The sequence below is a fragment of the Leucoraja erinacea genome, chromosome 1 (genome assembly GCF_028641065.1).
Source record: "Leucoraja erinacea ecotype New England chromosome 1, Leri_hhj_1, whole genome shotgun sequence".
In the NCBI taxonomy this organism is placed as follows: Eukaryota; Metazoa; Chordata; class Chondrichthyes; order Rajiformes; family Rajidae; genus Leucoraja; species Leucoraja erinaceus.
In genome coordinates, this window is record NC_073377.1 from 159,738,278 (window position 1) to 159,753,190 (window position 14,913).

At 40.3% G+C, this 14,913-nt stretch overlaps 1 protein-coding gene across 1 annotated transcript in view; it reads right to left on the bottom strand.

The window, feature by feature from the left end:
• lrba (LPS responsive beige-like anchor protein) overlaps positions 1-14,913 on the bottom strand; it is a 661,684-nt gene that overhangs the window by 623,328 nt on the left and 23,443 nt on the right. The window contains exons 2-5 of the mRNA XM_055646656.1: positions 13,306-13,537; positions 12,453-12,553; positions 11,380-11,475; positions 341-462 (exon numbers count right to left, since the gene is read on the bottom strand). Of these exons, the coding sequence (XP_055502631.1) occupies positions 341-462; positions 11,380-11,475; positions 12,453-12,553; positions 13,306-13,537 (551 nt within the window). The remainder of the gene's footprint in view (positions 1-340; positions 463-11,379; positions 11,476-12,452; positions 12,554-13,305; positions 13,538-14,913) is intronic.

Here is a 14,913-nt window from a genome sequence, read left to right on the forward strand (position 1 = left end):
TCGCTTGAGCCGTACGGCCTCGCGGTGCCGGTCCCACTTCGATCGCCGGAGCCGTATGGAGTTGTGTGGAGCTGGTCCCGACATCGCGCGGGGCTCCAAAAAACTGACTGTGTTCAAAAATTCCGTGCGGCAACGGCCTGCCGGCCCGCAGCCGCCTCGACGCCGTACGTCATGCGCGAACTTCACTCGCACTTCATGTCACTCATTCAACCTCCGCGCAGCCCCCGCTTCTGGTTAAGTCGCGCTTGCCGCATGGAGACGCTTAGGTCGCGCTTGCCGCATGGAGTCGCATGCTCGTGGGACAGGCCCTTTACACCCACATCCAGGCTTTTGTACTTACCAGTATAAATAAGGTTTATCTTTATCAACATTGATATTATTCAAAGGGTCCATTCTGAGCCACGTGTGAAAAGTGAAACCATTCTGATAAGGCCATTTAGCAATTGGAGGTAGAGCTATAGCCTGAAACAAACAAAACCAATCCATACATTATTTCTGGCCACAATCTGGTATCTTATTTTCTCCTCAGTTATTCAATGTCACACATTTAGCTTCAGCGAAAAGAAAGAACATTGAACCTCTTTTCCCATTCTTGTAAATCTGCAAATAAGTACACTGATATACTGAAAGTGAATATGTTCCAAAATATTTCATATTCCACTTTAAATTGATAATCTGAATAGCAACAAGGAATTGTGCTACCCCCCTCCCCCTCCTCCGTTAAATATTTTGAGATTGGAGGAAACGTATGTATAATCTGTAAATAGACACAAAAAGCTGGAGTAACTCAGTGGGACAGGCAGCATCTCTGGAGAGAGGGAATGGGTGACGTTTCGAGTCGAGACACATCTGCAACATTGGTCTACAAATAATTGTGTAAGAACATGTTAATTAAAGGAAAGCTGAGCACCAATTGGATATATTAATCTTAAAAGCAGCAAAACACTGACTATAATTGAAAGCAGCAGGATCCAATTGCCGCTATTGTTCAGCGGATCCTAAAAAAATCATTACATGAAGCTGGCAGCTATGCTATTCTATCTATAGATTATATTTAGGAGCTGAGCAGAACTGCAATTTAAATTGATAATAGCTGCTAAACACTGTAAGCAGTCATCACTAAAAGCAGTTTTTACTATTTTTTGGGTGAATTAAGGATCATCTAATTTAAATAAAGTACAAACCAAAGCATTTACGGTAGCATTCAAACAAAAGCCATTTTATCATTAAACTGGTTGTCAAATTATCAAATGATACACCTATCATTTTCATAATTAAGCTGTGCAAAATTTAGCATCCAAAGAAACACAAATTATACACAGATAAGAAGGAAATAACCTGAATGAGACATTGAGTTAAGAAACATTATTAAAGATTCAATTAAAAAAAATCTAACAGCTCAAAACTTAACACTAAAGAATAACTTTGGGCGGGCAGCAGAATTGGTCTGCAACACAATTGGTAGCCTCATGGCAAGATATCCTTTATTCTTTCATTACAATCATGGCAGAGATTCACCTTGGTTCAATAAGCAAACAGTTCCCCAATATAGTTACAATGGTAATGACACCGTCAAGGCATGCTTTAGAAAATAAATAAAAATTGCCTACCCTTCAATCTACTCTCGTTCAAAATGATGGAAGCAGTCATCAAATAGGCGATCAAGCAACAACTATCCAACAATAACTGCTCACTAGTCTCACAGATCCAGATTTCAACACAGCTTTGCTCCAAATTTGAACAAGGGCCCTGAATTCTAGAAGTGATTTGAGATGGGGACAGCTTTTGCCAAAGTGTAATCATGGAGACCTGGTCAAACAGATGTCAATGAGATCAAGGGTCTGCAATGGCTAAGACAATCAAGAAGATGGATGTCATTTTATGGAGACAGTCACAGTTCAGCGATATGATTATATGAAAACATCTTTGGCCCAACCATCTTCAACTGATTCACTAATGACCAGCTTACATCACAAGCTCAGAAGTCGGGATGTCAGACATGTTTACACAATGTTAAATTCTAGTTGCAGTTCCTCAAAGTAGGCCATAACCTGCCTGACAACAATGAAGCTCAGATAACACTCAAATCACAAATGTGGCAGGTGATGACCATCTCCAAGAAGATCTAACCACCTACAATTGTGCAATTTAACAATACAGCAGCAGTATCACCACCATTAACATCAATGTGAAACTCATATGGATCAGCACATAAATACTGCAGCTACAGAAGTAAGCCAGAGGCTGGGCTTTTGGATTGATTTACCTCCCCATTGCTCAATCATCTTTCTGCCACATACTAATCAGAGGTTTTATAAAATATTCTCTATTTACCCAGCCGAGTGCAGCTCAAAACAAAACTTTTTTTTTAATTGACAGCATCGAAGACAAAGTAGCCTGCTTGGCGGGCAGTCCACTGACCAACCTTTTCAAAAACGTACTTCTTCTAATACATGTGCAATGAGATTACAGCATGTACTACTACTGACCACCTTATTTACCAAAGCTATTTTTCCACATCTCAAAACATACAGCTGTACCATGTGGAAAGAACAAAGGCAGCATTAGAACAACATAATTTGGTGGATGCCTCTCACATTGCATACTATATCAACTTAAAACTATACCTCGTCCGTTCCTCTTCATGGGTATAAATCCCGGCCTGGATAGGGTGAATGAGGATATTTCTACTAGTGGAAGAGTCTAAGACCAGAGGGCACAGTCTCAGAATAAAAGGACATTCTGTTAGGAAAGAGATGAGTAAGAATGTTTTTGGTCAGAGGGAAGGGTGAATCTGTAGAATCCATTGCCAGTGACGGCTGTGGAGGCCGTCATTAGGTATTTTTAAAGCGAAGATTGACAGGTTCGTGATTAGCACAGGTGTCAAAGGTTACGGGGAGAAGGCACGAGACTGGGGTTGATAGATCAGCCATGATTGAATGGCAGAGTAGTCTTGATGGGCTGAATAGCCTAATTCTGCTCCTATGACATGAATATGCAAATGCACAGTAGCAATACCTTCACTAGCATTGCAGCAGCTGATGATAACAGCTCATCATCTAAGGGACAATTTGAGATGGGCAATAATTAATGTTGTTACCATTAATCCTCTCATCCCCTAGGTGAATAATACGGCAAACATAAATCAAAAACTACAGGTTTGAAGTATGATTAATGGGCTCCAAACATGATCATAATTTCCTGATTCATTAAATATTGAGCTGACAAAATTGTTGGCATGATTCTTTGCTGAAAAGGTGATTAATGTATCAACAGCTCTTCCAAAAGCAGAAATACCACAATAGCAACCAAGACCTAGAAACCACCAGGTCAGGATTATGATAACCGTGTCCACGATTGAACAGCATCCCAGTTCCCAATCCCCAGTTCCTTTTTCACACCCACATCAACGTTTGTGAACGCGGATCAATAAATAATCTGTCATTTGTTCACTTTGCAAAAACTGAATTGGAATTTAATAAAATTGCTGGAAATACAGAGTAGGTTGAGCAGCATCCTACTGCACTAGAGTGTAACTAGAGTAACAGATTTTAAAGTTTCAGATTGATGAACTTTCATCAGAGCTCAAAAAACTAATCAGAGAGCAATTATATTTTAAGTTGCAAGGAAAAGGAGGAAAGGGAAGAACAAACAAAATGTCTGTGATAGACCGAAGAGCAAGAGAGACAACGATGTAAGTGATGATGATCTCTGTGCAGATTCTGTAGAAAAGGCATTAATTGCATCTAATTAGCCTCAAGGAGACATAAATAGAATGACAGGGCATAGAACAAAAAACTATGCTCGAACTGGGAGATACAAAACAATGAGTGTTTACTGGGCATTTGAAATATGCAGTTCTATAGGACTTTGGTTAGGAAAGATGTAGAGTCTTTGGAAAGAGTGTAGAGGAGGTTTACCAGAATGCTGCCTGCATTAGTGGGTTTCATCTGCACGGGGAAGTTGGATAGACCTAGATTGTTTTCTCCGGCAGGTCGGAGATTTGACAGAAGCATATAAAATGATGAGGGGCATGGATAGGGTAGACTGTCAGAACTTTTCACCACAGTACGGAAATCTCCAACACTAGAGGGCTTGGCTATGAGGTGAGCAAGGGAAGGTTTAATGGCAATGTGGGCAAGTTTTTTTTTACAGAGAATGTGGGAGCCTAGAACACACTGTCAGAGGTGATGGTGCAGGCAGATATCATAGCGGCCTTTAAGAGGCTTTTGGATAGGGATATGGATATAGATCAGGTTCGGCACAAACATTGTGGGCCGAAGATCCCGTTCCTGTCCTGACCCCGTTCTATGAAAATGCTGAAAATACCCAAACAGTTCAGGAACAATCTACAGTGACAAGAAAACTCAGTTCTGACATGCATTAGAAAAGTTACTAATCTCAAGTAGTTACAATTATCGTAGAGTCTAGACATCTGTAACATGCCTGGTCTGAAGACAAGTTGCTATTCTTCAAACTTAGTTAGGGTTTTATTGAAACAGTCCAGGAAACCAAAGATAAGAGGGTCAAAGTGGCAGTGCAATGGCAATTTAAAATGATGACCAGTGGATGCGCAAAGTCACTTTGTAAGAACGAGAGGTTGAATATTATATCTGTAGAAGCGAATCATAGCTCAACTGAAAAAGATGTTTGGTCCTTAGATGATGGAAAGCAAAAAGGTAAAAAGGCAAGTGCTGTGCTTCCTGCAGTTGCAAGGAAAGATTCTGTGAGAAGGGGAGTGAGTCTTGAGGGATGTGCTGGAGTGAATTTGTCTCATTGCAATATCTGAGAGTGTTAATATTGTGGCAATAACAAAAAGCATTTTGAAATGGAATGAAAATAAATGCAAACTAAAACAGATACTAGAATTGGAGGTAATATTGAAGAAAAGAAAATAGGGATTTTAAAATATTTGGCCAAAGGCAAGATTATTTAAGGACATAATTTTATTACTATTAACTGCAAGATACAAAATACAGTATTCTTAATTGACGCACATAAGCAAATAAGAAATGCAAGACCAGTAAACAAAAAGTACCTGCATTGTAATCACCTGTTTACCGCCAGCCAGTACAATGAGGTTTAAGTAATGCTGTTGTTATTGATGCCACAATAATAGAAATGGTTGGCACAATTTGCATGAACGAGGGAACCTTACAGAGCAAGTAGTTTACCAGAGACTATGCAAGTGAACCAGAGGAAACTATTCTCTCAATGATGGCAAGAATTAATTGGAATTAGAGCAAAGTACCACAGGGATGAATTATAAATTGTGGGATTGGGATTTGGGGAGAAGAAAATCATAAATGAACTCAAGTAGTTCCCCTTAAGACTTAAAAACAGAAAAACAAAATCTAAAAATAGCAGGTCAAGTAGATATTGTTGAGAGACACAATTAACATTTCAGGCAAATAAGCTTTCACCATGAAGGGAAATAGCTAGAGATAATGAGTGACATTTTGGGTCGAGATCCCTCTTCAGACTGATGTCAGGGGAGTGGGCGGGACAAAGATAGAATGTGGTCAGAGACAGTAAGACTGGTGAGAGAACTGGGAAGGGAGAGGGGATGGAGAGAGAGGGAAAGCAAGGAAAGCTATTTGAAGTTAGAGAAGTCAATGTTCATACTGCTAGGGTGTAAGCTGTCAAAGCAAATTATGATGTGCTGTTTCTCCAATTTGCACTGGGCCTCACTCTGGCAATGGAGGATATGTTCTATGCGATGGCTGATGGGGTGGAAGGTGAGGACAAGGGGGATTGTCCTTGTTGCGAATGGGGGGAGGGGGAGCAAGAGCAGAGCTGCTGGATATCGAGGAGACCCTAGTGAGAGCCTCATCTATAATGGAAGAGGGGAATCCCCATTTCCTAAAGAATGAGGCAGATGTTCACTTGCACCTCCCCCAACCTCACCTACGGTCAACTTCTGTACATCGGTGTAGATTAGTATGGTTTTACTATAAACATATATATCATCGCACAGATTATGCGTGCTACACTTTCCTTATGTTGTCCAGTCCAGAACTTCATCCCTACCCTGGGCCGGCCCTATAAGCCTGTCTCTTTTTTTCTCTCTCTCTCTCTCTCTGCTGTTTAGAAGCGGACCACTGAGATGAAAGCACGGCGTGTTCCATCCGTTAGTATTACATTGAAGACTATGAGTGAATCTGATCATTTCAACATGGTGTCAGAAGTGGGATATGAACCCACGCCTCCGATCAGCCCCTAAAGTGCAAATTCAGAGTGAGCAAGGAAAACTACGTGGGTCACGTGTTCACCAGTAACAGCTTCAAACCTGATCCATCAAAGACTATTGCAATCAACCATTTGCTAGCACCCACAGACGTGCTCAGTCTGCAGAGATTCCTTGGCATGGTAAACTACTTGGGGAAATTCATCCCAAATTTCAGTGAACTATCGGCCCCATTGCGCCAGCTGATCCACAAAGACACTGTTTGGTCCTGGCATGAACAGCAGCAGTGGGCGTTCGACACTTTTAAACAACTAATGTCATGTGCCTCCACCTCTGCAGGGGTAGACCAGAAACTGGCACGCCATTTCTCGGTTCACGGGTCTCCGCATCAGCTACTCTCTGACGATGGCAGTCAATTTACCAGCCAGTATCTCAAAGACTTTGCTACACACTGGGGTTTTCGTCATATCACCAGCAGCCCCGAATACCCACAGTCAAACGGACTGGCTGAACATGCCATCAGGAGTGCCAAACAAGTGATGGAACGACCCCACAGAGCAGGATCAGACATATACCTAGACCTGCTCAACCTGCGCTACATCTCCCGCAACCCGATATTGGGGTCACCCACCCAGTGACTGATGTCAAGGAAAACCCGAGCCACATTGCCAGTGGCGAAACAGACACTAGTACCACATGTGATCTCACCTTCCGAAATACAGACCAGACTACAACAAAAGCGTGACGTTCACAAAGGATGGTATGACAAGATGAGGAGACCACTTCCACCACTAGCCAAGGGACAAGTAGTCCGTCTACAAACCGACACGGGTCGCGACCGCCTCGGTGTAATTTATGGAACTGCTCCCAAACCACGTTCATATTTGGTCAATGCCAATGGCGGCACCTGCAGACGTAATAGACAGCACATCCTGCCTGTGAACGAACCAGCACCACCTCCGTATTATCCTGACCGCACAGGTGTACTTCCATCCCCCATCCAACAGCATCAGCCCGACCATACCACCACCACCTGCTCCCGATCCGGTCGTTTCGCCCATGGCCACACCACCTCCACCCCTGCCACGGTCTTCTGTTTCATCGCCGGGAATGCAGCTTCAATCTCCTGCACCAATTCTACCACCGATCGCATCTCCGGTGACGGGGGGGAAATGCAGGACTGTACCGTACACACGCAGGTCGCATCTGCAAGCCCACCATAAAATACCTGGGCTACGTTTGAACTTCCCACCAGCTTACTTACACATACTATATGTACTTTATGCAATCAGTTGCACCTACATTTTGCATGCGATTATCATATTTATTTTATTAGGAGCTAATTCCTTAAGAGGAAGGATGTAGATTAGTATGCCTTTAATATACAATATTTAACATATACATTCCTTATGTAGTCCAGTCCAGATCTTCATCCCTACCCTGGGCCGGCCCTATAAGCCTGCCTTTTCTTCTCTCTCTCTCTCTCTCTCTCTCTCTCTCTCTCTGTTTAGATGCGGACCACTGGGATAAAAGCACGGTGTGTTCCCTCCGTTAGTATGCATTAACGACTGAGATCCAACCTCTATGTGCGAGTCAGACCACTTTCAGGCACTGCTCAGTCCGCCTTAACCTACCTATTCTCCCAGTTGCTCAGCACTTTAACCCCCCCTCCCATTCCCAATCTGACCTTTCTGTCCAGGGCCTTCTCCATTGTAAGAGTGAGGCCCAGTGCAAATTGAACAACATCTCATATTTTGCTTGGGTAGCTTACACCCCAGCGGTATGAACATTGACTTCTTTAACTTCAAATACCTCTTGCTTTCCCTCTCTCTCCATCCCCTCCCCCTTCCCAGTTCTCCCACCAGTCTTACTGTCTCCAACTACATTCTATCTCTGTCCCGCCCACTCCACTGACATCAGTCCGAAGAAGGCTCTCAACCCTAAACGGCACCCATTCCTTCTCTCCAGAGAAGCTACCTAGCCCGCTAAGTTACTCCAGCATTTTGTGTCTACCTTCGATTTAAATCAGCATCTGCAGTTCTTTCCTACGCATGGCTAGAGATAACACACGTTGAGATAGGGAAAGCAGAGAGAAATATATAGTTTTACAATCAGATGAGACCCAGATGTTAAATTACATAAGATATGAAAGTGCAGGACAGTAAAGGGGTTGATAATGGGCAACTAAAACAAAAATAATGCATCAACAGGTTGACATGTGAATAGCAGAATCATTAACTGTAATATGCAATTGAAAGATAAATACTGTTATTGGCACTTATGTTGAGGTTCATTGCAAAAATGCCAGAAGCTTGAAAACAGGCATTGCTTTTTATTTTTTTTCCTTTCCTTTTTTTTTGGGCACCTAATTTCTATGTTCTCTCTTCTTAGTTTCTAACCGAGCTGTTTAGTATCTACAACACTTTCTTTTTTACTTTGGTATTAGCTAAATCATTATACAAAATTGTTTAGTAGAAGACTAGTTTAGTTTAGTTTTGTCACATGCACCGAGATACAGTGAAAGGTTTTTGTTTGCATGCTATCCAGTAAAAGAAGAGTGTACACAAATACAATCAAGATGTCCACAGTGGACAGATAAAGGAAAAAGGATAAAGGGTACAACGTTTAGTGCAAAGATACAACAGAGTGAAGTCTGATAAATTCCAATTAAGGATAGTTCAAACGCCTCCAATGAGGTAGGTGGGAGGTCACTCTGGCTGATGAGATGACCATTCAGAGGTATTTTATTCATCTTACCTATAACAGTGGGCTCATTGCATCTAAACTTAGTTTAGAAGTTAATCTAGTTCACATTATTAGTTGATTTTCAATTTTCAATCTTTTCAAATTTGATATCCTCAGCAAATATAGTAATTTTTAAGCTATATTTTATACCAATTTGTGTAAACACAGTAAGAATATGAGGACTATAAAAATAATCAATACAACCAAACTGAACAATGATTGTATTAATTTCAGCTATGCCATAAAATATCTTGCGAAGAATCACAAAAGATAATTCCATAATTTATTTTTAGTTTCAGTAAAATATATACATATTTTTTAATCACCAGGACTATTTGGGATAGGTTGCTGCACTAGCATACTTTTAAAGTTAGTTTGATGGAATTCTGAGAATAAAATTAAGTCAGCCTTAAAGAGAGAACTTTAGAGTACACAAAAATGCTGGAGAAACTCAGCGGGTGCAGCAGCATCTATGGAGCGAAGAAAATAGGTGACGTTTCGGGCCAAAACCCTTCATCTGAAGAAGGGTTTCGGCCCGAAAAGTCACCTATTTCCTTCGCTCCATAGATGCTGCTGCACCCGCTGAGTTTCTCCAGCATTTTTTGTACTTTCGATTTTCCAGCATCTGCAGTTCCTTCTTGAACAGAGAGAACTTTAGTCCTGATTAAATGAATTATACAGTGCCCTCCATAATGTTTGGGACATAGACCCATCATTTATTTATTTGCCTCTGTGCTCCACATTTTGAGATTTGTAATAGAAAAAAATCACATGTGGTTAAAGTGCACATTGTCAGATTTTATTAAAGGCCATTTTTATACATTTTGGTTTCACATGTAGAATTTACAGCAGTGTTTATACATAGTCCCCCCATTTCAGGGCACCATAATGATTGGGACACATGGCTTCACAAGTCTTTGTAATTGCTCGGGTGTGATTAATTGCCTCCTTAATGCAGGTATTAGAGAGCTCTCAGCACCTAGACTTTCCTCCAGAATAAACTGTTAGACATCAGCCAAACCTTAGGCTTACCAAAATCAACTGTTTGGAACATTATTAAGAAGAAAGAGATCACTGGTGAGGTTACTAATCGCAAAGGGACTGGCAGGCCAAGGAAGACCTCCACAGGTGATGACGGAAGAATCCTTCTATAATAAAGAACAATCCCCAAACACCTGTCCGACAGATCAGAAACACTCTTCAGGAATCAGGTGTGGATTTGTCAATGACCACTGTCCGCAGATGACTTCATGAACAGAAATACATAGGCTAAACTGCAAGATGCAAACCATTGGTTAGCCGCAAAAGTCAGATGGCCAGGTTAGTTTGCCAAGAAGTACTTAAAAGAGCAATCAGTTATGGAAAAAGGTCTTGTGGACAGATGAGACGAAGATTAACTTTTATCAGAGTGATGGCAAGAGCAAAGTATGAATGAGAGATGGAACTGCCCAAGATCCAAAGCATACCACCTCATCTGTGAAACACAGTGGTGGGAGTGTTATGGCCTGGGCATGGAAAGCTGCTGAAGGTACTGGCTCACTTATCTTCATTGATGATACAACTGCTGATGGTAGTAGCATAATGAATTCTGAAGTGTATGGGCACATCCTATCTGCTCAAGTTCAAACAAATGCCTCACAACTCATTGGCCGGCAGTTCATTCTACCGCAAGGCAATGATCCCAAACATACTGCTAAAGCAACAAAGGAGTTTTTCAAAGCTAAAAAATTGGCAATTCTTGAGTGGCCTAGTCAATCACCCGATCTGAACTCAATTGAGCATGCCTTTTATATGCTGAAGAGAAAACTGAAGGGGACTAGCCCCCAAAACAAGCATAAGCTAAAGGTGGCTGTAATACAGGCCTGGCAGAGCATCACCAGAGAAGACACCCAGCAACTGGTGATGTCCATGAACCGCAGACTTCAAGCAGTCATTGCATGCAAAGGATATGCAGCAAAATACTAAACATGACTACTTTTATTTACATGACGTTGCTGTGTCCCAAACATTATGGTGCACTGAAATGGGGGGAATATGTATAAACTAATTTCTACATGGTGAATAAATTACATATAATAAACTAATTTCTACATGGTGAAACCAAAATGTATGAAAATGGCCTTTATTAAAATCTGACAATGTGCACTTTAACCACATGTGATTTTTCTATTACAAATCTCAAATTGTGGAGTACAGAGGCAAATAAATAAATGATGGGTCTTTGCCCCAAACATTATGGAGGGCACTGTAGTTTACCTTTGCAACAGTAATTTTCATTTAATTTGTTGCTTGGTGTCACCAACAGGAAAGCAGCTTCTTTATAAAAATAGAATTGCTCTAAAAAAAAAAAATGAATAAAACTGCATATCCAAATTCTGAATCAAATACAATAGACAGGAGTAGGCCATTTGGCCATTCAAGCCAGCACCACCATTCATAATCCTTACTGCAGCACTCTTCCCAGGAAAGCTGAAGAATGCATCAGGACCCGGTTTCTGCGGCACATGGTTCAATATGGTCAACAATTTTACTGCATGCGGAGGCTGCAAAGAAAATTGGTAAAATCAAATTATTGTAAATAAAAATGAAAACATTAAAACATAATTTTGCCTACATTAAGCTCAAAATTTTTTGAAAGGTTGGTCATAGTATTCACTTTCAATAATAACAATATTTATGGTCAATATAGAAATTAAAAGTTTGCATAACAGAAGAAACATTACTCTCAAAATACACATCATTTACTACTGCTGTACAGGTTTAATTTAAATACAATTCAATGAATTATTCACTTGATCACAGAATATTACTGAGTTGTGAATTTAGAAGATTGAGGGGGGATCTTATAGAAAATTACAAAATTCTTAAGGGGTTGGACAGGCTAGACGCAGGAAGATTGTTCCCGATGTTGGGGAAGTCTAGAACAAGGGGTCACAGTTTAAGGATAAAGAGGAAATCTTTTAGGACTGAGATGAGAAAAAAAATATTTACACAGGGAGTGGTGAATCTCTGGAATTCTCTGCCACAGAATGTAGTTGAGGCCAGTTCATTGGCTATATTTAAGAGGGAGTTAGATGTGGCCCTTGTGGCTAAAGGGATCAGGGGGTATGGAGAGAAAGCAGGTACAGGATACCGAGTTGGATGATCAGCCATGATCATATTGAAGGGCTAAATGGCCTACTCCTGCACCTATTTTCTATGTTTCTATGTGATATTCAGGAAAATTACATCTGTTCAGCCACTAAACATGAAATCGAACAAAGAAGCTCAATTTGTTGCATTCCACAATCTTTTACAATTGTGTTTATTTTCATGGTTTGCACTATAAAATATTTAAGATTTTTAACGATTAATTTTGTGTAATTAATAATTTTCCAAATTTTAATTTTAACCAAATTATCTTGATATTCCTGAGTGGCCTTGGCAACGGCACTAAGTTTCACCCCATTTATTTTAATATAAGCAAAATTGCAGTATTCAAGCATTCTTAAAAATAACTCAAAAGACCATGAAATGTTACCCATTGTCCTTTCTCTCCTTGCACTTTGCTGACCATCAATTTCAGCTCACGGACACTAATATTGTAGCTAGCCAGCACTCCCAGCATATCAACGAGCAGATCTGTAAATGAAAGGATAAATTATTTCGTCATTGGGTTGAATTTATTGTCATATGGATATGTATAGTGAGAAAAAACGATAAAAGATAAGTTGCATTCAAACTTACAATGTAAATTATATCAAAGAGAAATGTATATAAAATACTTGATGAATTTATCAACTCCCAGTAGAATCAGTGGCTCTTCAGAAAATCTTGAACATTTTTTTTGTTTTCCAAAGAAAAACCAAAACTTCAATTGGCGAAATCATTAAAAAATGCCAAAGCAAATGAGTTAAAACATACATCTTCTTTCCAACGTGCTGTGTAACTTGTAACTCATATGCTACAAGAAGTGATATTTTTACTTCATTTATTCAAAGGGCAATACTTTAAGAGCTTTTTGCTAAATCCTGTTTTGTCTTTAACATTGAGTGCGACAGAGAAGCAACACTATGCTGGGTTGCGCTCAGAGGTACACCTGTATTTAACTCTTAACGGATAATTCATACCACCAAAAAATGTCTGCCGATGCCAAAATATTCAACCATTTCGTTTTAAAAAGGTGTTTAATCACCTTCCATGCAAAACCATGCAAATATGGCATTAAGGTATTTGAATTGACAGGCAATCTGTTTATAAAGAGTAAAGAACAATAATGCAAAATAACAGTCACTTGAAATGTTAATAAGATCTTAATTTCCTACCTCAACAAGTCAGATGCCATTTTGACTTGTCATGTCAAGTCACGACATCACAAAAACAAATAATCTTACCTGCTATCATGTTGTCAGTTCGATCAATTCTATCCAAAACATGTTCAATCAATCCAGCATCTGTGCAGGCTTGTAGATTGCGAATGCTTTTTTTCAGAATTGCAATGAAGATGCTCCAAACTTCTGCCTGGCAAGTCACATCACAGTTGTCCAATAGCTCCACCATGCAGCCAACACTTTCCACTTCTTGGATCACAAAATTCATCTCCAAATCAAATTGTCCTCCAACAAGCTTTACAATAAAACAAAAATGGAGAATATTTCACAATGTGGTCCAAATTTCCACGTCAGAAATTACATGCTGTCTATTTCTAAGCTGTAAATCTTGTTCTTAAAAATCATTAGAGTAAAACTCCATTAATCCAGCAACCTTATGATTTTGCAGATTACCTGGAAAATCTAATGTTACTGCAATGTTTATGAAAATAAACATTTATTTCACTTTTTTCCTCACAAGCAAACACAAATTATCGTACAGAACAGTGTGGCACAGTGGGGCAGTGATAGAGCTGCTGCCTTATAGCACCAGAGACGCGGGTTCGATCCTGACCATGGGTGGTGTATGTACATTCCCCCTGTGACCGCGTGGGTTTTCTCCAGGTGCTCTGATTTCCTAGCATATCCCAAACACGTGCAGGTTTGTCGGATAACGGGCTTCAGTAAAATGCGCCTAGTGTAGGATGCAAAGGGGGGTCCTGCCAGTGTATGAGTGATCAATGGTCAACGTGAACTTGGTGGGCCGAAAGACCATTTCCAGGCTGCATTTCTAAACTAAGCTAAACTAAACACGTACAATGAATTTACTTGTGAATCTGTCAAATTTGAAGAGAGCAGAAATATATAAACATTTCTGACACCAGCTGCAGCCGCAAACCTGTGTTCCTGACCCCTGGTGTTCTGGACCCAAGTGGGCGATGCAGCTCTGGCCACATAGCCCACTTGAACACAAAACCCCTGCTCACATGCCAGACTACCAAGACAGTCAGATACTGGACCATCAAGAGTTCCAAACATTCAGATACTGGAGTATCAGAATTTTACTAAAAATTATTTTCAATGAGAAAAGAAAACATGATGCAACATCAAAATCATTGTACAATGGAAGATGCGATCCATTATTTTCCTGGTTTTTATCTTGTCTATAACTTTAGCCTTTAATGCTCCATGGCATTGTTTCCAAAAAACAACAAAAGGTGCCAGACACATTTTATGCAATCAGTGGATATGTTATAAGAAAGAGCAAAGGTGGTACCAAACTTGAAGGATCTTTGGCCTCTGCACCATTTTCTTATACTAAACTGGGATTCCCTTTATATCCCAAAAATCTATTGGTCCATTTCTTGTACTCAGCAGATGTGTCTCCACAAACCTCTTGGATTGAACATTAATCTGAATGCTCCCATCCTTATTTTAGGTCCCTGGTTTGAAACACCCCAGCCAATGGGAACACAGACCATGTCATGCCCCATGAATATTATCTATGCTTCATAAAAGACCATTCCACATATATCCAGACTGCTTTATTCCCCCATTCCAGGAATCAATGCATATTGCACACCCTCTATCATAAGCACATTCTTTCTGAAGTGGGAAGATCAAATCTGTATG